Raw genomic sequence first — 24,952 nt, forward strand, 5'->3', positions numbered from 1 at the left:
GTCACGTCTCTTGTGACTTTGATCTGAAGCACAAACGTTTGTATTTGGACATCTCCTACTACCCAAGAGAAGAGAGGATGAGTAATCAGTAAAGTGCTGACCCCCAGTGGTGAGACCCCTGAATAGCACTAAGAGATACCAAAGAACCTGAGGGATAGAGACAAAATGTGTCTGATTTTTGTCTACATCTAGTTTTTTAAAAGGACTCTGGTTTGTCTCTGCTGGACCTAAGTGATGCTGCATATGCTGCACTACAAGTGCAGGTAACTTTCCTGACAAAGTGAAGGTCTTTGAAGCTGACATGGTTTCTCTTGATTCACCACTGGAGAGGTTAGAAATCATAGCCGTTTGCTTAATAACCCTCAAGGCCATCTTGTAGCTCTCTTGTCCCTCGTGCTTCGCACCTCTCTCTACCAATTCCACTTTGAGAGGAACATGAATATAAATCAATAGCAGAGATGCAGTACCTGTTCTGTGCCTCACTTTCCCGAGGGGTTGAAATCAATGAGGCAATATGGAGCTTTCAGCATTCTCTCAGTGTTGAACTCAATGGGCCTTGACGGCTCTGAAGATTAATGAGGGGGAGCTTCTGCTGAGTAAACAAGTTGGCTCTCAAAACACGTGTAGAAGCCATGTTCACCGTGACGGTTGAACACAGCCCTGATCACAGTTAGCGTGTGGCTCTGAATTTGAATGCCACGTACATCTACAAACAAACAAACAACTGAAAATAAAGAAGTCACACGTATAAAGTCATAATAGTAGTTTTTCTTTTTTTTATTGAAATATAATCGAACCCTGAGGCTAGATAAAAAGGCCAAAGTTTGTTTGTGCCTCGTCTAGCTCCTCAGTCTGACACAGCCAGTTAGAACACAACAGACCTGTCCAAAAACACGTTACACAACTGGTGTGAAAACTCCAAATGTTGATTTTTTTGTGTTTTGTCGTCGTCGTTTACTCGGCCCTTTGCATACTGACAGTTTCAGGATATTCACAACTCAAATCAGTTGCGTAACTTCAACAATATTTGCTGTCCGTTTGACAAAGAATGCTACGTCTCCAATCACTGAAAACAAAAGTGCTCAATTTAGCTCACATATAATCCAGGGTCGAGTAATTTGTGATATATAAAACCATGCAATATATCAGCAGGTTTATTTGTACCAGCCATCATGACTGTTCTGTGAAAGGTAGCAAAAACATGGTCTGCTTCCAGGAATAGTTCGGGAAGTGTGCTTATTTGCTTTCTTGCTAAGAGTTAGATGAGAGGATTGAAACCACTGTCATGTCTGTGTGGAAAATATTTAGCTTGAACCAGCAGCTGGTTATTGTAGTTTAGCATAAAGTCTGGAAACAGGGGAGAAGCTGTGCGCTTGCCTCTGTCCAAAGGTGAGAAATAATCCAGGGGATAAACAAATGTAAAACCAAAACTTGTGTGGATTAAACAATTGAGACACAACATACAAATTAAGCAGTTTTAAAGGTGCTGGCTGGCTGATCTTGTTACCTTTCAGACAGAGCCAGGCTAGCTGTTTCCACTTATTTGTAGTCTTAAAGCTAAGGCTGTAGCTTCATATTAGCATACAGGTAAAATAGTGGTATCAATCCTCTCATTTAACTCTTAGCAAGACAGCAACAAAGTGCATTTCCCAACAAGTTGAACTATTTCACTGGACAATGACGCGTTTAAAGTTGGACGACAAACCTTTCTTGTTTTGACCCTTGTGTGATTATGTTTTCACTGTCCACATGAGCTCCGATAAAGCAGACATCCTAATGCTTTTTTTTAAGCTCTGGACAAAATTCAGACTCTTCATCTTGGTCCACAACACATGACGAGTCTCTTCATATGGGGGCCTTTGACCCACTGAGAGTCTCAAAGGAAAAACACAAACAAAAAAAGAGAAAAATACAAGGTTTAGATTTTTTTTTCTTTTTTTTTGTTCAGGTCTGGGACACGCTGAGGTAACATAGACAGTAATAAATTATTCAGTTGTTTAAAAAACACTTTGCAAGAATCATATCAATAATTCATATCAATAATACAAAATGGTATCAAACATACATGATGCAACATTTTCATCACATTCTTTTTTTTTTTTTTTTTTAACTTTTTTCCTCTCCCTCAGTCCAGAGTCTGTTGCTTCATTGCTCTATGATCAGTACTTCAATGTTTTCTGTCCCTCTCTGGAAACTCTCTGTGAAGTCCCTTTAACAGAAGATGCAGGTAAATACTATATTCCATCTGTTGCTGAGGTTGATTTCCACTTTCATGCTGAGGTGAAGTTGTATGGCATTCAATATATGAGATTTTTTATACTCAACCTTCTTAAAATTCAAAATGGAGTAATATGGAACTTTTCTTTCAATACCTTTCAAATGATTCAGTTTAAACTTCGTCACAATCATCGCCAAGGCAACAGGCATTCACAGGCACACAGGGCTACAACGCTAATTGCCTATTTGCTTGTTTTGTTATTTGATTTTACATTCAAATCATTTTGACTGTGCCTTTCATTTCACTTACAGATTTGAACAGAAAACAACATGCCAATAGGAAAGTCAGAAATTGTATTAAAAGTGCAAAAATGTATTCCTTCAAGAGACGGTATTCATCCAGACAAAAAAAGTTGTCCACCGAAACTTTAGTGCGTTAACAGTACAAGCCATTTCATAGGTTATTAAATTGTACATTCCTATCAATCTACAGACACTAATACACTGAATGTTTTGTTGCTTTGAGTGTGAGGGTTTTCCTACAACTGAACATAGTCTGCAGCTAAGTTAACATGGCTTTAAGCCCTAGGAGAATCCCATCTGCCTGTTCAGGAAGGCCTTCTAACTCTAATGTACTCGCAAGGCTACAGTATATATATCCTTAATATTGTCCTTTACTGAGCATCTTTCATCCTGAATTCAGTGGTGCAGTCTAAAAAGCCCCTAGATTGAAATAAAGTGACATCACATTATTTTGGTTAGTGGCCAGTGCAAATCAGCTTCTCCAGCCTGTTTCAGCTCTGAAACGTGAAGCTCTCATTATATCTCATCTGCTCTGTTTCCTACAGATCATTTGTAAAACAGCATTGAATTTGCTTACATTGCCACCTATAATTAGACATTTTATATCACAAATATAATTGTAATTTTCTCTATTTTTAGATACAAAAAAAACATGGAAAGTAACTTGTGTTAAATATTCTTTTAAGACTAAAAATGAAAAATAAAAACCAGGGCTGTTGCTCATACAGCACTGATGAAGACTGCACACATCATGCCATTGAAAATGACTGAAAAGGCAACCTAAATAATTCTTTTCAAATACTGGATGTAAAGTGGCTCTGATATACTGTTCTGTTCTGTTTTCACGGGAAAATAATCCTTTATAAGAGTGTCTGTAAACATGGCTGCTGACAGTGTTGATAAGAACCCTGTTAACGTTTACAATAAAATGTAACCACATACACCGACCAATCCCGCTCTCCTTTACAATTACAATATTTAACTACGTATTCAAAAAGTTGATATGGCCATATCAATCACCTGTCAACCGATACGACACATTTTCTCAGCATCATCAGCGTCACATCTCTTCCACTTGCTACGACACGTCTTTCCGTCCCTCTCACAACTGACACCTCAAAGCCAGAGCGTCACATGACCACGAGGTACACGCCATACTCACAGAACTGGGCAGTTCACTCGTCGACAACACCACACGACATCTATTTCCACTACGAAAAAAAAAATCACTGTCACCAATCGCATGTTCATCGCACTATGTCCACTCTACAAAGAGAGAACACAGACAACCAAAGACAACGTATCTAGAGATCACACGGGTGCTTTTCTCCAAGAAACTGTAGGAGTGTGAGGACAGACAGGTGACGACCAGTTGGTTGTTGGAGGTCCATAAAACGTGAGGCGCCATTTTGAGTCAGTGCCTCCTATTTCCTTCCCTTTATCAAGAAGACAAAAGTTCCAGCATCAAGGTGATTCTGATATCTGTTGTTTCTCCTCAATCTGTCCTCTTGTGCCACGTTTGATAATAGATTCAAAAATTACACTTGATTGAGAAACTGTTCAGTGACACAGTTCTTAAATACAGATGGGAGGGGTCGAAATATCTTCGAAGGGGGCGGCCATAAATTGAGGAGACATAGCACTCATTTCAAGGCATCGTGAAGGGCTGAGGGGACATCAATCCAACATTGCTGATTCACTGTCCCTTTGGATCCTTCTGGCCACTCACTGACAGCCCCCCCACCCTTTTGTGCTCCAGTAGCTAACCACTGCTGGGGAGTTCCCTGACATCCAAAGGTACGTGGGTGTGCATGTGGGTGTATGTAAGAAGAAGTGTGTAAGAATTATAAAGAGGACGATGGAGGTCACAATATGGTGCAGTGGAACCTGTGGGAACCTGTGGAACGTTCTGCTCTCCACTTCATCTTCTTTTTCTTCTTCTGGTTTCGCTCTGGGACCTGTTGTCTGTGGGTGAGGAGACAACAAAGCAGAAACATTTTGACTAAATAATCTTGACTCAAGGTCCACTTACTAGCTTTTTCTGGCACCTGAGAATATAAAAACCCAGCCCTAGGTATCATTTTGGCTCATAATGTTCAGTTTATTATGAGTATATATAGTAATAGCAGATTTATCCAAATAAAAAACAACAAAAAAAAAAGATGTCTGCATAGCTGATGCATTAGTGAAAAAAGCAATCACTGTGTTCTCATTTCACTTCCTCTAGAACTGGCTTTCTACAGTCTGACCACAAGAGGGTAATGTTGATTCATCAATCCGCCCCTCAGTTTTACTACATGATGAAAGAAGAAAAGCGTTTCCTCATGAGTCAGTTGGCATACGCACAATGAGGACTCTCCACTACTCTGTGGTTGATTTTCTTTTTATATATACACAGAGATGAACACAGCAGTCCTCTACTGCTCTGTATCTGAGTCCTAAAGCACCACGACACGACTACTTATTGCTTATTGGCTCTTGCAACATGAGAAGGCCTTAAAACAGGATATGACCACATAGAAAGCATGGACATAAACCAAATTCTTCAGAAATTACATGTGTGTGTCAAGACAGGAAATAGCTCTGGGATTTTTCGTTCTTTTTCCACTCTTCCTTAAAACAATTTCACTACCCTCACACACCAGTGTAACTCTCTCTCAGTGCTTCTAACCTCTAAATGAGTGAAATACACACTGGAAGTAAGGGGAAAAGGAACAGTTTAACATTCACTACTGCAAGTGAATCTGTCTAACATTATTTCTCAAGAAGATCTGAAGGTCTTTATCTCATTGAAATAACAGAAAGGAACCAGGAGATACCTTATAACACGGACGAGCTCGTGAAAGGCTTTGTCCACGTTCATTGGAGGATCCTTAGCACTGGTTTCAATATAAGTTATCTGAAGAAGCAAGCAGAAATATTAGAAATAGGAGCATGTGGTATTAGAGTGGTATTATTTGTTAACTTAACTTACAGGTCAATGACATAAAACAAGACCAACTTGGTTGAACAACAAGCACTAAATTATAGGAATTTACAGGCTCCATATGAACACTGCAATTTGCAAAAAGAAAAAGTGGCCCTTGAATCCAAGAGAAAAGGGAAAAAAAACAGCATGACAAATACATTTCCGAGAAGTCGCATCTCTGGAAATCAGAAAAACCAGCATGTGTGAGTGGCACAGTTTGCTGTAATTGACCAAGCTCAGCAGCAGTTAATACTCAGATAATAGAGTGGGTTCAGGTCTTCTCTTCACTTGGGGAACATTCTCAAGCCATGAGAGCAGTCGTCTTTCCACAACAGTTCACCTTTCCCTTTTAAAGTTTATGTGCTTCCTGACGCCGGGCCTTGTGTAAAGAATAGTTCTCTCAGATGAGTGTGATTGGTGCATGCTGTAAGGAAGAGATGTGCTTTGCAGATTACAGTGAGCACAGCTTGTATCATCGAGGTGTTCTTAAGATTTTTGTTAGCTACAGGGGTAACACTGAGTGCTTATGTGTGTGCATCTTGGAGCGAATACTTTTAAATGGTCGAGCTGTGGAAGCCAAATTAAAGTTTTAGGTTATATGTTGATTTCAGTTTGAGTTTTATCCTGACCTCAGGACACACCTCTCTGGAGCGTACTCTGTTACTAAACTTGGTTAAAGATGAGCACATTTTTTAAAAAATTCCACAGGAAGTTACCAATAAGTCAAGAACAAGTGCTTAAAGAAAAGTTTGCTACTTACATTATGTTTTGCAGCCATCTCTTGGCCCTGATCAGTGGTGACCTTTCTCAGATGGACCAGGTCCACTTTGTTTGCCACCAACACCATGGGGAAGGCCTCCCTGAGAGGAAAAGGAAAAGTGACAGGTACAACTTCAGGCACCACTTGCACTGGTTTTAAAGGAAACAGAAAGAGAACAGCATGGGTAACAGTTGAGGCATCACATTTCTGTAACACTTAAATGTTGCACAGAAGAAGTGCGCTGTAGAACAGCACCACCAAATATGGACAGCAGCTTGCGGAGTTCTAGCTTCTATTTTTGTTCCATCTCAAGATCACCTTTATTGGCTGTTGTCAGTCACTGTCAGAGAACAGATACCTCTCTCCTCTCACAACTGACTTTCACGACACAACAATTAAAAAAAGAGAGTTTTGGAAACAAATCTGATGTTCTGCTCAACTGCTCTGCAGCTTTAGGAGGGTCAAGCAAGGAGGAGATCCTCGTTCTTAATCATGCTTATCCTGACAGATAAGACAACGCTACTGCTTCGTGCCATTTCTGCTGAGTCAACAAAACTGAAACTGTTGCTGACTGAGGCAGCAGAGTTTGGTATTCTGTAACGATAAATGATCTGCAGTATAATTTGAATTTTAAAGTGCGTGGCTCATTTGTCCCTAAAAGGGTCACGAGCATTGTCAAATCAGACCACATCAGATGATGATATGATGCAGCTCACTGGGTCTTAAAGTAATTTCTTACTGGGTCCAATTTGAGCCAGCACAATCACAAAAATGGAATTAAAAAAAATATATATTAGTGATCAGAAGATCAGTTTATATTGTAAATGTCAATTACATCTGGGAGAGCTACTTCCTTTTTTGGTAACTTTGGCTTCCTGGTATGATCGTTTTTGTTTACTACAGTAACCATAGCTCCACACCCTGAGATTTTCAATGCATGGCTGATTGTACTGGGCATTTAGGTGCATTTTCTTCTTCTGTTTTCATTTCCTATAATCTGGTTAAGATCACTGGGACAGACTTCATGTTTATTTAGCCACAACTTCTCTGATGATTGACTTGCCCAAGCACACTCACTTCAGTGATGCTGCAGTGTTCCTAGATCACAGAAATTACCTTGTTAAAAAATCGATAAAGCTAGAAAGAAAAACAAAATAAGACACAGGTAGTTTAAAAAAGGGAGAAAAAAAAATGTTCCTTAAACAGAAAGGGGAAGCTCAGCAGATGTCAGAGCATATTTCACATCTGTAGCAATCAAAAGATGACTTTAAAGTTGTTATGCATGAATTACCTGTCTTTGACCCGTAGTATGAGTTGATGGAATCGGTCAACATGTTCAAAACTGGCCTTGTCTGTCACAGAGAAGACAATGAGGAACCCGTCTCCTGTCCTCATATACTGCTCCCTCATCGCACTGAACTCCTCCTGGCCGGCTGTGTCCAGCACTGGGTAGATGGAGGGACACAAATGTATTGTTTTACATCACACAGCTGCAAGTGGGTAGAAAAAACAGTACTCTTTATTTATTTCTTAATGCATCCTATACACACTTCTTTAAACTTAACAGGTACTTATCAACTGCATCAAACCTGTGAGAAAGAGTCCAAGTTATTCTAATTTTTAACCATTGAACTCCTCCTAACTAAAAGCTTTATTACATTTATTTACTAACAACTATAAACTGACCCAGTTTGTAGTAATCATTGCACAATGAGATGTGTGCAACTTTGCTAATGGAGACCTGTTTTTGTGCAAGTAAACTTTCAGAACAGGGATTTTTTTGTTTTGAGTGATCATCTCCACCCACGTACTTCCATGATCCTAAGAGAAGCACACTTGTGGATGATTTTGGTGACCCTGTAACCTGGGAATTCTTCCTTAAGTGCCACCGTTAGCTACTATTGTTAGTGTAAGTATTGTGTCTGAACAATTTTCAGGCCTTGGCAAAGGCTGTCAATAGTTATCAGGTTTACACAAAAACACTTTCCCATAAACTGTAAAATTGATCTTTTTAAAATGCTTTTCCAATTCTTTCCAGAATTTTATTTGGTTCAAGCGTAAATTAAATACTTTATAGGGGGAAGGATACATAATTTCTCCCACATGCAACAACCATAGCAGTGCTTTTTTCCAAATGTCATTAATTCTTTTGTTACTTACTGTTAGTTGCCATTTCATAGCTAGCTCAGTGTAGGAAAACAGCAACAAATATTCACTCATTGGTCAAAGACGGACATGTTTTATCAAATAATAATAAATAGCAGATGTGCATGGACATCTGTTTGGTTGAATTTCACACACACATACTCTTCTACTCACCATCCAGTATTGCCCACTGTCCATCTATTTCTGTGTGTTTTAGATATGAGTCCTCTATCGTGGGATCATAGTCTGGCACAAAGATCTTCTGGAAGAATTGGATGGTGAGGGCGCTCTTGCCGACACCACCATCCCCCACCACCACCAGCTTGTACGTTGGCAGGTTGTCACTTGGCACAGCACTGGTTGCCATGGCTACCTCAACAGTGGTGGTAAAGGTGGGAAGTAGGCTAGTAGGTGGCTGATGAGACACACCTGGATGAAATGGAGGACCAAGAAAGAGAGAGAGAGAGAGAGAGAGACAAAGAGATTAACAATAGAGATGGGAGGGACAACAGACAGAGAAGGAGAGAGAACAAGAGAGAGAGGTGTTAAGCATTTTGTTGCAGCTGCTTTTTCATCACCATGGAGATAATAGACCACAGCTATAAGGTAGAAAAAATAGAAAAGGAGATGGCAAAAGACAAGAGTTCAACACCTAAACACATGTTTTCATCGCTGCGTATCAGTGATTTAGATTCTATGTTGCACCCAACAAAGAAATGCAATTAAAGTTAAAAGTTAAAGTGCCACAGTTGACTTTTCGTTTCAACAAAGAAGTTGTGTTTCCCAGAGAAGTTTGTGTCTTCTAGTCCCTGTATTATAGTCTTAGAGAGCCATTATTGGAGCTGCATCCTTTGCGCACCCTTGTATTGACTTGAGTACTTATGCAAGATGTGCAGAAATTACACCACTGATGCTGTCTTTTTCCAGCAGCCCCTTAGCATTACTGTGGTGTACCAGCCTGTGATCATATGCACTTCTACTGTAGCCTCAAAGCAGGAGAATAACAACGTAACGGTCCTGCTTCTGTACAGCAATGCAGATGAGCTGTATCATTGCTCTAAACTGATTAGAGCGCAGCCATGCAGGCGTTAAAAGAGGAAGCACTGTTTTAAAAGAGGTTTAGTAGCTTCAGTGTAACATAAGAGTCTGTCTGGTTTGGAGTTCTGTACCACATGATATACTCCTGTTCTTATGAGTCTCACCATTTTCCAACAGTGTACATTGGAGATGAATGCGCTGTCTTCAGATACTACAAATGCAAACCTAACGCTTCTTCTTATTAAAAGCTTCACGCTGGTAAACCGCGTAAAGCTTTTATTGTGAAACAACTACAAGAAATGCAGCATACTCAAGAAGATATGGACATTTTTATGTTTTTGTAAACAGAATGAAAGGAAAGACAGAATGAAATAGAAGCAGCTGCCACAATAAACCTGGTTGGATGACTTCCTGTAACCTTATTGTCCTGTTGTTTAGACAACTACTTGCACTTTGCCCACACAGCCAGCTCTCTTCACAGTCACTTAAAGCATGGGCATTGCATCTGTATGGAAATGTGTCTAAAGCAAAGCCTTGGTGAGCCTGTTTTTACAGTAGTAGCAGAAACCAGGCTAATGATGTCTCCTTTCCCTGGCCCACTGTAACCACAGAACCAGCAGAGAAACATGATGGCTCCACTCCGACACAGATGGATAAATGTAGTTTGTAATTATGGCTTTTTGAAAACAAAAATAAACATCTATCTTGTTACAATATGAGAGGTTTAACGGATGAGTATTCTTTCTATGTAAGTGAAGTAGTGGCTCAACATTTGCAAGTGATTCAGATACATTTCATACTTAAAACTCATTGAAGAAGCTTGTATGGTATTTGCATTGATACATTAATACTCTATGGGTGAAATCACTAATTACAATGACTGTTGGCATGTTAATATGCGTCATGTAATGATGTTATGGCAAAAAGCTTGCACCACAGTTAGCCACAAAACTATGAGAGAGCTACAGAAAGAGCGAGACATGGGAGCAGAGCAAGAGAAGAGAGCTCGGAAGGAGGGTGAGAAAAATCAGAAAGAGAAGAGTTAGGGAGAGGAAGCAAGGTCACATGAGGACAAAGTTGATAGTATGTTACAATATGGTGTTGAATTGATCCGTAAACGCCACTATTTTACCATCTGCTTCCTGTTTTTGGCCGGTTTCATTATTTAATGTCTCCTGCTGCATTATTTTGACAGTTCTGTTTTCAGACATAAGATTAAAACATGTTTAAAATAATGCTGTCAAAGGCTTCTGTGACCCTGATCCCTGCCAACAACCTGATCAGAGAAAGCCAGAGTCTGGACTGGGAGACTTGTTAGCTGGTATTAGCTGTTGGAAGATGTCGCTGTGGCTGACTCACAGGTTAGCAAGCTAGCGATTCCTGCGATAGCTTAAACAGCGTACGCAACAGAGGAGTAGGCTGGGTGGAGCATAACAGAGCAGAGAGCAATTAGCGGAGCCTCATGCTAGCACTTGCTTGATTTCCAAACTTGCATATCGTAGCTTTACATACAAGATTTGTGGTAAAAACATGTTTGCAGGTTGGGTTAAAAACATCCACAGTGTTAATACAAATCTGAAATGAAACTTATCTTTTCCATCTAACTGTGAAACCCTAAAATTTATAGATTTCATTAAACTCTACCAACAGTCAAAAGCGGATGAAAAAACACACATTCACTCACTACTAGCATAACACTTCCACCAACCACCCACCCACCCACACACCCATTCCTCCTCCATCCACCAGGAAACAGCTGTCAGCTGGCTAAAGTCCATCCTTTCCTGCCCAGCACAATGGAGGGAAGGAAGATGTTTCCTTCCTTTCCAAAGCCAGCCAGCCAATCAGTCAGTCTGCAGCAGTCAGCCTGCCAGGTTGGGCAAAGAATTTCTAAGCCACATTCCTGATGTTAAAAAGCCTCAGTCAGTTAGTTGGCTGGCTGTCACAAAGTCGCAAAATACAGTAGGTGTCTAAGGCATTATTCCATTTCAGATACAAAACAGTTTTAAACAGATTTTCAGTGTTGTGTAGAAAAACAAAAACAGCTTGAGAAGCACCATAAAATCACAGAATCTACCACCAGTTGTGGTTTTCACACCAGTCATGCATGGCGTGGCCTAGCTGAGGCCAAGTCAGGTCACAACCTTGTGGGGTGTGTCAACATTTTCCCCTGCGAGTCTCTTTGGTGGGGTACACAGTTCTCTGAAACGCCGCTGGTCTCATTCTCTGAAACTAAAATAATCCACAGACACCAGTTTAAACCAGATTCCTTTGGGAGTGGAGGCCTGCTAAAGGAAATTTTACTGTGTGTCCAATCAACGTTAGTCATCTAACCAATGTGGCGGTCCATATGGCTTTACAAACCATGACATTTCAGCAGGCCGACCAAGGCTGCAAAGAACATACTTACACCATCATGCATAGCACTTAGGTTGTCTCTACACTAGTGTCTATGAATCAAAGTTTTGACACCACTGAAATTTGAGGGATAAGTTGGAAAATACCAATCTCATAACATATTGTGGACCAGAGAGATGAATCTTGCACAACACATGTATGGCTGTTAACTCTCACTGGCATGGTTAAACTCTTCTACGTAGCAGCAATATTAATATGCTAACTGGCATGTCAATAAATGATCATGTGTTATCGGTAAAGTAACGAAAGTGTTGCACTTGTGCACTGAATCAGAGAATAGGAGATGAACAAACTGAGGTTTAAGTAGCTGAGACTGCATGTCTTAGAGATTAAGGTTGTAACATATAATTTTGTTTGCCCCAAACAAAAACAGGAAGAAATGATTTAACCCTCACCCTATTTTTTTAGCCTTAAGATGTAAGAGGCAAGCTTTTAAAAGGGGGCTGAAAAGCTGAAGCATAAATAGTGTTTTCAAAATTATCCACACATAACCTTCATTCTTGACTTTCAGTGTTTTTGCAAACCCAATGTTCACTGATCAGGAAAACTTCATTTTAAATCCAGAACACACTGGCATCAAATCATAGCAAATATATGAACACCTGGACACTGCATCAACACATCAACAGGACTGAAAAGCATGTATAAAGCTAATTTCTACAGTTAAGAAAAGCCAGGAAATACAGTAAGTTTCTCTTCACTCATTGTGACAAAAACTAGACCAAATGAAAGCATCAACCAGTGATGCTTTCAATTTGTGGCACATCTGTTTACACTGACATATGAACCTTATATTTGTCTTCACAGTGTCTTCATAAAGAAGTGGCTAGTTGCTGCCATGGGAAAGGATGGGACTTCCCTCTTCACATGGGAACAAAGCAGCAACATAACTCACAGAACAGGAATAAGGAGGGACATGGTGCACACCCCAGCCTGTACTGTAGCACTGATATCAACACTCATTGATCATTCAAAGGAGGTGTTACACAATGTATTAAAGGTTCAAGCTGCTGTTATGTGACAAACTCCACCCTTTTCTTGGATTGTGAGCTGAGCTAATCGTTTTGTTTTAGTTTAGCTTATGAAACATTTAAGAAACGTGTACTATAATTTCACGAGCTGCTCTTTCCCCAGATGTTGAAATCCTGTTTTGTTTTGTTTTTTGGAGGAACACAGTTTTGATTATTAGTAGAAGCAGGGTTAAAGTGCATCAGGAACTGTGGCAAATGGAACCTAATATTTTGGATAACAGATTATCAATGCAGTAAAAAAATCAGATGCATGTCTATATTTTTTTTATGTCACCCTGCTTTCCAAGGTAACAACAAATTTACTCAGAGGTGCTTTCTGTTCAAAATAACACCTCTTATCTCCTGCATCTCCTTCATACAGGTACAAAGTCTGTGTGCATTAAGATGCAATCTGCCCATCTGAGCCACTGTCTCATTGCTCAGGCTTGTTTCCTTCCTGAGACAGTGTTTCAAACCGATGACTATTTGAGTAGCAGTAGGCTATGCTAATGATACTCTGTATTCAGACGTCTTCAAACTTCAAACTTAGATATCTTTGAACTCGTTTCGAAAAATAACTCGTCATGTGTCATGCAACTGCCTGAAACAGAAACACATGAAGAGAATGTGTGATTTAAAGTGGTAATTCCAGTCGACTTATTTCAGAAAATGATGTGAGCAAAGACGGGCTGTGCCCTGCATCACATTTCCTCCAGTGATGACAGACTTCACACCCAGATCTTTAACACCCTGTGCAACACTTGGCTGAGAGGACAAAGTGCAAATAGCTAAATAGATGGCTCTACAGAGGATCACATGATTATGGGTCATCACCAATGACTAACTTGGCAGTTTCCAGCCTCACAGTTAAACGTCTTTTTCTACAGCATTGCTTTAAAAAGTTCTCTATACATGAGGCTGCCACTCACACGCAATCCTCATACACAATCCAAATATCTCACTGACACACTGAGACTTGCTGAAGGCATTTCATACTCTGACTTTTCCATTCATTCACTCTGATAATTTACTTCTTTGAAAATTTCAACCAGGCCACATGATGTCAGAACTGAACGACACTGAATGAACGATTAAATGATTAAATATTTGAAATGCATGAAAAACAACTTTCCAGTTGCATTTTGGCTAAAGATTAAATGAGAAAAGTGAAGGATACCTGGATTTATACTTACACTTCAGCTAAACCCTTCAGCCTGGCTAAAGAAACTATAGCCACAAACCAAGATGGCTGAATGAATCGTCAAGCAGCATGCAATTATTGACAGGATTTATTTACACAAGGAATAACATCCATTCAGTTTGACAAATGAACTTAAAGAAGACTGAATGGGGTAACTCTTTTTGTATCACAGGCCTTCTGAATTACATTTAATGACACTATTTTAGCAAAGGATTGGCTGCTCCTGTCTCCACCTTAATGGTGGACCAGTTGGGTTTGAGGATATACTGCATTATTATCCCTTATCCCTATCAGACTCATGACTGTTCTAGCTCATACACTTATATATATTCACAAGTACAACTTATGTAATGAACAAAAATACTGTTCAGTTTTGTCAGAGCTGCCAAGTAAGTAAGTCTGCAACCTTCAGGTCACAAGCCTGCCTCTCTACAATATGGGCCAACCTTTTGTCACACTTGTCTGGAGTGTCACCTAAGTGAGACCACATGAATCAGTATTTAAGAAGGAGCAACATCAGGCTTAAACACAGCATCTAGTAATCATCCAAAAAGGTAATTTCCCCCCCGGGTAAAGCTCACAGTTAAGCTTTTGGGAAACTGTGAAAGAGCATGCAAGAGTCAGCCAACCACTACTCTCGCAAGCAACGTCGTCACCACCACCACCACCATCAACATCATCATCATCAGCAGCAGCAGCAGAAAGCTTTGACATTTCCATGAAGTTATGATGGAGGGATAAAGGCAGATCTGTCCCCAGACAGCCAAATTATCTGGTGATTTCACTTTGCTATTAATAGTGATTAGCCTGTGTGTCTGTGAGTGAGTGTGTATATGTGTACTACGTCTATGTGTGTGTGTGTGTGTGTGTTTCTGCGGACAGACTGGTGCTTCTGAATGATCTCATCCTATGATTTGATACATGAAGAATCTCTCTGTTCTCTCTGTCCAGCTGTTAAATCTGCACACAATTTCTCCCTCAGAGCTGGACACCACTGTGTGTACACAGCTGTCAAAGATACTGCGGTTAAAACACATATATGTAGGTAGGAAATATGTAGCAGACGGGTTCATGTTCATCTCTGACCAGACGAGAAAAAGACAAGCAGTGTGATTTTGATTCGTCCCCACGGGAAAAAAAAAAAAAAAAAAAAAAATTGACACACAGAGGCAAGGCCCGTCTCTGCGAGTGTGTGTGTGTGTGTGTGTGTGTGTGTGTGTGTGTGACAGACAGACAGAGAGAGAGAGAGAGAGAGAGGCCGTATGGAAAACGACAGTAGCCGCCCCTGAATAACGGATTTCAGTTGCTTCATCTCTCTAAGTTTGCACCAAAAAAAAAAAGGAATTTCCGCAAACGGTTTACAGTCGCTTATATTCTCAATTAAAACCAGCCAACCCCCCCACTGACTGTTAGCTGCCTTGTCATTAGTCGAAATAGTGACAGTTAGCAAAGCTACAGTAAGTTGCCGATACACTGAGAGTAGTTTAGGATTTTAAATTAACGGTAGGTGTTGCCTTCAATGTCCGTGAACACAGACGCACGCATTCACGACCTCCTCAGTCTCGGCAGGAAAAGCTACTCACCGATATGAGCTCCGCTGCTGTTAACACAAAGAAAACGTCCCCTTACTTCGACATGTTATTCCTCCTCATCTCTTTCTTTCTCGGCTTCAAACCACCGCCGCCCTTTCGCCGCAGATGGGAGTGTGCTCCCCACATCTGCGAAACAATACGTTGAGTAGCTAATCTTTGTATTGCAACAGCTGATGCTATAAATAGAAAAGCCCCAAAGGGGGTGAATACCGTTTCTGTTAAGACATAAAACGATTAAATGTTGTTTAGCAGTGTAGTATGCTATCAACATTTACGAGGAATTGTGAACTACCGTGTCCATTTTATTTTTTAATGTGTTTTTCGGCGTAAAATTCGGAAATCTCACGTAGCATTAAAGGAGTTCCCCTTTTTTTTTTAGTGAAATGGACTGTTCCCTTACATAGCGGACTTCTTTAAAGGGATAGTCCTGTCAAATTAGCCCTTCCTAATTTAGGGGGAGTCAGATGGATTCATTAGGGCAAAAGGCAAAAAGAAAATGTGTGTTGGGGAGTGTCGCTGTGTTTTTAAGGTTAAATCACTGATCCTTCTAAATTATTGATAAACCTACATTATTTCAAAATCAGTAATAGTTTATGTGATTTTTCATTTTTTCTTCTCCACCTGATACAAATCTCCACAGGTAAAACAAGTACCGTTAACTATGGCTCTGTTCTACTCAACTGTCCCAGTCAGCCACAAACTCAGGACCCTGAAGCTGAAGCAGCTAAATGGAATTCAGCCATCATTAATTATATTATTTACACCTGTGCTTTTTGTACTATCACATGTCAAAATGCCTTCTACAATTCTACATGTGAAAAATTCACGTACAATCATGTTTAATTCTCTCTTCTGTTTCACAGGATGACATTTACTTCATATAAATCCATTCGATTTTCATGTGTGAAATGTTAAACACTGCATGTGGTAACAACAATCCCACATGTAATGTCATATATTAAACAACAGTTCACATACAGGATGGGCATATGTAGTTTTTACTCACCAGAAAAGAAGGAAAGTGGAGACATATAATCATCTAGTGCATATCTCATTATTACGAAATCATTATGTCATAATTATGACTTAGTAACTCATGATTAAGATACAAGATCTCATAACTCAATAAATCTCAGAACCACAGGATGGTAAGTCTTAATAATGGAGATTAATTATACAGCATGTGGTTTTTTAGGTGAGATCAAAGGTACCTTCATATGTTCATTAAAACGTTTGTGCTGTTGACTTTTCAGTGAACACGCTCAGGGGAAAAAAAGGATATGGCAATGCTCCCTTTGTTCATTTTAGCCAGAGGTCAAAGAGACAGATAAGGATCTGATCAATCAAGAGAAAAGAAAGAAGTGTGTGTGTGTGTGTGTGGTGTGTGTGTGTGTGTGTGTGTGTGTGTTTGTGTGTACGAAATGACTGCAAGTGATGGGGTGAAGAGAGAGAGGGAGAGGGAGAGAGAGAAGGGTGGATGTTATTGAAAATAGATTAGGGCAGATGCTGTAGGCTACAGTTAATGGTGAGCAGTTCATTCACTGGAACATGAACCAACAGCACTGTGCAGAAGCATCACTTTATACCATTTATTTTATTTATTCATAACTTTTTAAGTAACAGGTGGGTAAACAATTTTACTACAAATATCAGGGGGTCATGAAACAGTGTAACAGGCAACGTCTGCAGTCACTTAATGCAAACCGAGGCTGCCTTCTGAATTACTTATTAATTACTCAGCTAGCTGGTATAGTTACTTAAAAGACCTGCTTCCCAGAAAATGTTTTTTTTTTAGGTTAATTTCCAACAGATGAGTGTATTCTGAATATCAACTCGAAGCCACCACAGACGACAGAGTGCAAACACATCACACGAGATATGTCCTCACTGATATATATTTATAAAGAACTCTGACATAGTGTAATTAATAAGTGCACACACATCTACACAGTATATGCTCAGAAACACATATGCACACATTTCCCACATTACGGGTATGACTGTCTGATGTAGAAGTGTAGAAGTCCATTGCCAGTAACAGCCAGAGATGTGTGTGTGTGTGTGTGTGAGAGAGAGAGAGAGAGAGAGAGAGAGAGGGAGTGAAAAATGTAAGTAATTTAATTGAAATGGTGAAGAGGAAGCTCGATATGAGGTTTACCTCTGTAAATTATCCAGGCATTAGGTTGTTTTCTCACATTGCATTGACTAAGTGGTGGGGGGGAATGAAGTGGTCTCGCACTCTCAGCATGTTTTCCCAGTATTGCCAGGAAAATCTACTTTAAAAGCATGCCCACATATTCACACACTCACACACCAAGCATGCATACACACATACAGTCATTCCCTCCATACATTTAATGTGATGTTGAAGAAGAAAAACAGGGAGAAACAACACGTCAAAACCTATATTACATATTACAAATTATATCTTAGTTGATGGAAAAAAACACTTGAGTGGATGGAGGGGAATATTTCTAATTATATGTTGAAGATCACTTTTAAAATCAACAGTTTAAAAGGGTTTCTTCAGGTGTGAATGTAGCTACAGTACAGAATAGTCTCACTATCCACAATGGCCTCTGACTGTATATTTATGGCTGTTAGATGCAAAGGGTTTGAAATATCTTTTTCCAGGTTCAGAAGTATAACTGGAGCCAACATGCAGATATTTAGATGGTAAAGTTAATTGTGTTCGAACTGGACCAACAGACCAACAACTCTATGCTGCTGGTGCGGCTGAAAATCTACCATGTCCAGATTTTCCGATTACATTTTCGTCTGTGTTAGTGCATTACACATCTCCAGAGAGATTCAGATTCCCATAGAAATCAATTTGTCCAGTACATTTGCTTTTTGTGGCAATGTATCATCAGGCTTTTATTTGCTGTTGCCCAGAAATCTTTACATACACAAGTCATTTAGGTAGTGACACAAAAATAGTTTTTGTTGCCCTGGTGATGTTCATCGAGGAGTCGGAAGCTTGCCCTGTTTGACGTAAGGATCTATTGATTTAGGCTTTGGAGGACTTAGGAAGCAATCAAGAGGTGGTGAACTGATTGACTGGGTTACTGATTTATTCATTCATTGACAGGCCATGCCACTGGATTGGACACCAAGTTGAAGGGACTGTAATTTGAGAATTAATTGCTTTGCACCTCCTGTATACCCCTCATTTTTCTTCAGATGCAGTTGGAGGGCAGGTTCAGGAAGCCCTCCACAGAGATGTTATAAGGGAGAAGGAATGCCACTGGTTATAGACACATTAAATATACTGGACTGGAATAATCACAGAAATTGTACAATTTTTAATATTGATTCTCTCAATAGACCAGTGTTCATCATGTCCACCTTGTGACATTCAATGTCACTGATCATTAAGTACTAGTGACGTCTGTGTGTATTTGTCAGTATTTATGGGATGACACATCTACAGCATGCGCACATGCATCCATGTGTAAAGAAAAACACTGAATTCAATACACATCAACATTCAGAAATAGCCTCCTTGGGCTCAAGAGACGCCCTCGAAAACATGTGACTCCTCTGCCACTTAACGCATGACCACACACACATATATATATATGAATGGGTTGTGATTTAGTTTTGGTTTATCATATAAAACTAAAGATGCTGGCAGCAGTCTGGCTGCTGTCCCCAGCCTGAGGTCAGTGTAGTATCTTAAGGCTGAAATGCCATGGACCAAACAGAGCCTGTGCAAGAGGTCACTGAAAGCACCGTCAGCTTTCAAAAAATGTTCATGCACTTTGGTAATTGGATGTGGAGAGACAACCACCATGGAAATGCTTCCAGTCCATCACAGCTCTGTATGATGTTCATTATAATGATGGCACATGAATGTCATGAACACACAAACTGACAAATCTCCCTTGTGTTATTGTGCGCTCATTCATTAGCAGTTTATAGCTCAGACTTGTCTAGAATAGAATAGAATGGAATGGAATGGGAGATTCTCTCTGTTTCCTCACACACACACACACATACACAAAGAGACACACTTCCATTGCCTCTCTCCTGTTTCCATGGAGACAGTAGTGAGCCGCTTCTTTCCACTAGGATCAGACCATCTGACTTGACCGCAATACATATGCACACACACACATTTTAAAATGATACATTTTTCAGTTTTACCATGTCTGTACTACAATGACTGTTAGACGTTTTATGTGTTATGTGATAAAAGTTTAAATATTAGATATTTATGTGCAATATTCTAAGTTCAAATTGGAAGTGCATCAGAATTAATATTTGTATTTACATACAAAGAGAGGGTAAAACATTGCAAGCCAGATAGGACACAATGAGCTCAGAGGGTGATGAGGGTTTGGAAAAATAAATTGTGCTTTTAGTTCAAATGAGTAATGTAATATTCCTTTACTGGAGACAGACTGGCGATCTGTTCAGGGTGTACCCTGTCTCTCACCCAGTGTCAGCCAATTGATTATTGGTATAAATGATGAATGGATGGATGCACATTTTCATTATAATAATCATAGTCTTTATGACATTACATTAGAGGTCATCACATTATCATGCAAGACACTGGACAGTTTTCTCACCATTGTCTTTAGCAACTTCACAACTTTCACTTCCTCCTCTACCAGTGCCGTGTGCAGCCAGTCACTACTGAGATTCTGTTAAGGTTCAAAGCAAGTTGCTGTGTCTTTTTGATGTCAAGACAATTACTTTATTTATAATTAACTGCTGGGTGAATCTTAGCGAGCTGAATTCAACTTGGCAGGTCTATAGTCCCTCATTCTAGAAATATAGCAAATAACAGTATATTCAGAGAGTATTTCTTTTAGTATTTTGATATTACCATGAATATTAAAGTTTCATACTTTTCTTAGCTCATGTGTTTGTCCAAGAACAACAGGGAGGGAAGCATGTGCGGTCCGACTGGCTCTAGCTGCCTGGCAGGTAAGAGTTCACCTTCAGAGAAAAAGAAAATGGAGGAGTCCGTCTCATAGTGTGCCATCACCCTGTTTTGTACAGTGTTGCACTAGCAGACTGCAGTATGGCTGAGTAGCAATTTGCTAAATATTTCATTATTTTCATTTCTTTTATTGAACTGAAGGCACTGTGGGAAAAGTCTTTGAGGCTGCTGTCAGACTGACCCCAACTTCACACCACATGCAAAAAAGAGATGCCTGACTGAGCAAAGCTCAGAAAAGCTGCTGCATGGTCTTTTTTCTGTCTCTACTGAAGTGAAACAGACCAATTATTTAAAATGATCTCTATGATACTAATGGAATACATTTGGAAACTCTTGGGCGTCTAGAGACTCGTGGAAAAAATTATGCTTTGACACAGGATGCATTATTGATTAAGGTGCACCATTCTCTACTTGTTGGTCCTGTCCTTCAGGCTTAACATGTCATTGTATCATTTTAATCAAAACTTCCAGGTAAATCCATAAATATTCAATACCTGTTTATCCTGGAGGGATGGAGGGAGGAGGTGGAAGGAGACAGCAGGAGTACCCAGGTGTACACAGATAAATTACCAGTGGGAAACTGCTGTGTAACAGTCATCACATTTAAAAATAACAACGATGAGGTAGATGAGAAATAAATTTGAATCCTGAAAACTATCATCTGTTAACGAGAAAGTGAACCAAAACTAAACATTAAAATCAAACTCTAACTACAGTACACAGTGGCCTCAGTGCCCTCCACTTTTTGCATACATTATTGTGTTGTAGATTTAATTCTAAATGTATAATATTCCCATAATATTCTTATAGGCTAATGTAAATAAGGTCCTGTTCTACTTACTCCAGTACAGTAGGTGGCAGTATTCACCTAAAAGTTGGTATTGCAATCAACCAAAAAGACAATGATAATGTTACTACTACGACTTAATAATAATAAGAAGAAAAAGATCATGACAGAGAGATGATGAAGGACACAACTGCAAATTTGATAGGAGAAATAAATGTTCTGGAAAGTACCATTAAGACCACAGAGGAAGAGCTGATGCATGATAAGGACACATCTTTCCTGTTAAGTCAATATGCTTTAACATAAGATGCTCAGTGACCCTGCAGGATGACCTGCAGCAGGTCACGGGGCCCCACTTTGTCAAACAAAATCTGAGCTTCAGCATCTGAGACAAAATGGAGACAGACCCCAACACTGCCCATGTAGAGCTCCACCTGTCTGAGTGTCTGACCAGTGTGAGATATGGACCCAAACAGCCTCTTGCTTCAACATCAGAGAGGATGGAGCAGCACCACTCCATCCTGGGCTTTGAGGTTTACAGCTCCTTGAGTCAAAGTTATCAAATATGAGTGGCTTTTGCCACAACCATGGCTGCGCACTTTGTCACCATTTGTATTCTGTTGGGGCATATTTGCCTTATTAAAACTACTTTAACCTCTATATTCATATCTTTGAATTGAAATCTACTCACATAAACATATAACCATTTTAAAAAAATAAAAAAACAATAAAGCATGCTTTGCCTTGTGAAAAAGCAAGAAATGTAAAGAAATAAGTTTTTTTTTTTTAAATGAAAGAACTTTATAGATGAATGCTGCCATTGCTCTAACAAGTCACTGAATGATTATATCCAAATATAATATAATGTAAATATATAATAATGCTAATTAATATGTGGTTTCGATGGTTAAATTAATTACTTCCATTCAACTGAAAGATGACCAAACCAAATACTGTATCATTATATTATATATTATTTTTATTATTATGCATCACGGCATATATATGATAAATTATTTTATTTATTTATCTGTTTTTTGTTGTTCAGCCATAACCCGGTGTTGCAGTCATTTTATTGCATTATGATGTTTTAAATAACTTATTTCCAGTGCACATACCGGTTAAAGACATTAATCCCACCCAAACACTCAAATAGGCAGAAGAACAATGATCCATGGTACATGCTACAACTTTAAAACACACTGTCGTAAAACAGTCGTGCTACAGCTTGACGGCCGCTAAACCGCTTTACGGACAGGGGTTTCCTGGCGTCATGTAAGTGTATGTTGCTGCTGCGGCTGTCCTTGTAAAGATGTCCACAACATGTGAGTGTTAAAAGCTGTCTGCTGGCTGTGAAGATAAGAAATGTAGGTTGTTTTTGCCCTGTATCATTTTATCCTATTAAGTGAAATAAAGCGGGTTTCAACAGGTGTATTTGCCTTTTAGGTGTCGTTAGCTAATGTCCCTGCAGTGTGTTATGAGTAGAAAATAAGCTGAATGTGTCACCTTGCAGTTTGTTAACGTTGTATTGGGGTGTTTTAGGGTCGTTTTTCCGTGTTTTAGCAACAATTAATGCCTGTAGATAGGGATTAGCATGTACCAAAATGCTGAGAAAATAGGATGTGAGTATATTTTGTCCAGGACTGTTCGAGCATTTTATCATTTAACGTGGGCGACGCGGCTTTAAAGAAAATATTTGAGTCATTTGGTTTGGCAGAGAGACGTGTTTATCGGTCGTTTTCCTCAGCATGTGTGTACACTCTTGAACGCACCGTCTGGTTCCTTCACAGATGCTGCCCACTGACGTCTGACGCTAAACCACTGACATGGCGTTTCGCCTCCTCAAGTACTCGGTGCTTCTTCAGAAGTACCGGACCCCGTTGCTCGTTGCGAGCTGTGGCGGGGTCTTTGCAGCCAACATGTTCTACCACCTCTTCCCGGACATGTCCTACCGTCAGCTGTATCAGGCCTGGCACAAAGGAGAGCCGGTTACACTCTCTGAGAAGCTTGAGGAGGTTTTCCAGGAGGTAGGTGATGGTGCAGAGAATATGAAATGATATTACATGTAGAAATTCCCTTTATTGGCAACTCTTTAGCCATTAAAAAGAATTATATATGTGCAATATTGTCTGTCAATTATTGCAACAGTTCAGTAATTGAAGTAAGAAGAATTAAAAAATCAAAATTTGTAATGCATGGACGAGCAATACCAATGAAAAAGAGCATTAGAATGTGCAGTGAAAAGTGACAAAAAATCTTGTAATAATAAAATGTTTTCATTTGTAGGTGTTGAAGGATTATGGTATCAGCTCAACCAAGAATTTCTCTGCCTTCGCCTCCTTTGGTTTCCATCCAGTCGGCGCTGGTGTCCCTTGGCTTCCCGCAGGGGCCCAAATAGGCATCCCAGCAAACTTTAACAGCACGACCGACAACTTGGGTGGAATCACCAACCGTAGCATTTTCATCAACGGCAAAACGGTGGACTGGAGCAGCGATGCTGGCTCTGAGCTAAAGGAGGCACTGATGTTTTCCCCCGAGGCGCAGAAGTTTGCCATAGCGCGAGAGGTTGCCCGCTTGCAGTCTGGAGGACCTGTCCTGAATGCTGCTGTCGCCCCATTCTGCCTGGGTGGGGTCTGGGTGTACAGTGTGGTGCTGAAGCAGGTGTTCGGGCTCCACACGGGGCCTCTGCTGCTTCGCGGAGCTGTGAACGTTCTAGCGCTGGGTCTTGGCGCTGTGTCTTACTTCCTCACCTCGGATGCTGTCAGCCAGTGGATTGACTACACCTCAGACAGACGTGCGGCTGGAGTGTCACGTGATTACGCCAAAGGAGGGGTAGAGTTTTATGATAAGATTCTTTCTAGAAACAAGACTCTGCGCTCTCTGATGGGCCAGAAGGGAGAGGAGATGTATGCTCCCAGTGGGAACTTGTTTCCTGCTCACCTCCTTCAGCTGAAACACACTCCATACACATCCAGGAGGGAGGGGATCCTTGCTCTGCTGAAAGAGGAGAAAGCTTGAAAAGAAACGGGCCTCACATGAACAACTGTAACTGTGTTTGCCTCTGAATAGACTGTAATGGCATGGAAGGGTCTCTGAGCTTTTTTTTAGCAGTTTAAAGTGAGTGTTATTTTATGTAACATTTCATGAATCCTAAAGTGCAGAACAATTCAAATTACAAGATAGTCTTGTAAACGCCCTGGGTGTCAAATATTTAGTGACCGGTGTGACTGGTGGCTAATTCTTTACTCAGTGTACAAATAAATGACTGTATTTTGAAGCCTGTTCAGAGAATGTGTTTTTATAAATATTTAGATAAATTTGATAGATAAATAGATACATATGTCTTTTCCATGCAGAAAAAGGTGTCATTTTTTGCTCAAGGGCACAAATGTAGAGTGGGAAAGACAGAAAGATGAAAGCTCCATCTTCCTGTCTTCCCCAATGAATAACATCTAATTGATGATATAAAGTCCCTATTAACAGCAATATTCTTTTATACGTCTCAGTAGGTCTCAAGTAACCCTTATGGAGAGTGCCCACACATCATTTGCATGACCCT

The 24,952-nt window shown here is 40.0% G+C and overlaps 2 protein-coding genes across 4 annotated transcripts; one reads left to right on the plus strand and one right to left on the minus strand.

Moving 5' to 3' along the window:
* Positions 1-761: 761 nt before the first annotated feature.
* Positions 762-15,806, minus strand: mrasa (muscle RAS oncogene homolog a). Its single transcript, XM_018682289.2, has 6 exons — positions 15,644-15,806; positions 8,568-8,822; positions 7,540-7,693; positions 6,249-6,348; positions 5,340-5,419; positions 762-4,485 (listed from the first exon to the last, which is right to left on the minus strand). The coding sequence occupies exons 2-6, from the start codon at positions 8,758-8,760 to the stop codon at positions 4,386-4,388; spliced, it is 627 nt and encodes a 208-aa protein (XP_018537805.1). The 5' UTR covers positions 8,761-8,822; positions 15,644-15,806; the 3' UTR covers positions 762-4,385.
* Positions 15,807-22,609: 6,803 nt separating this feature from the next.
* Positions 22,610-24,670, plus strand: tmem177 (transmembrane protein 177). 3 transcript variants are annotated; one of them, XM_018682292.2, is made up of 3 exons: positions 22,610-22,718; positions 23,184-23,420; positions 23,680-24,670. In XM_018682292.2, exons 2-3 carry the CDS (start codon positions 23,220-23,222, stop codon positions 24,409-24,411), a joined length of 933 nt encoding a protein of 310 aa, XP_018537808.1. In that variant the 5' UTR covers positions 22,610-22,718; positions 23,184-23,219; the 3' UTR covers positions 24,412-24,670. The 3 variants fall into 3 exon arrangements, with proteins under 3 accessions (XP_018537808.1, XP_018537809.1, XP_018537810.1); XM_018682293.2 differs by having other exon boundaries at positions 22,626-22,760; XM_018682294.2 differs by having other exon boundaries at positions 22,647-22,668.
* Positions 24,671-24,952: the final 282 nt, after the last annotated feature.

The sequence above is a fragment of the Lates calcarifer genome, linkage group LG1 (assembly GCF_001640805.2).
Source record: "Lates calcarifer isolate ASB-BC8 linkage group LG1, TLL_Latcal_v3, whole genome shotgun sequence".
Classification (NCBI taxonomy): Eukaryota; Metazoa; Chordata; class Actinopteri; family Centropomidae; genus Lates; species Lates calcarifer.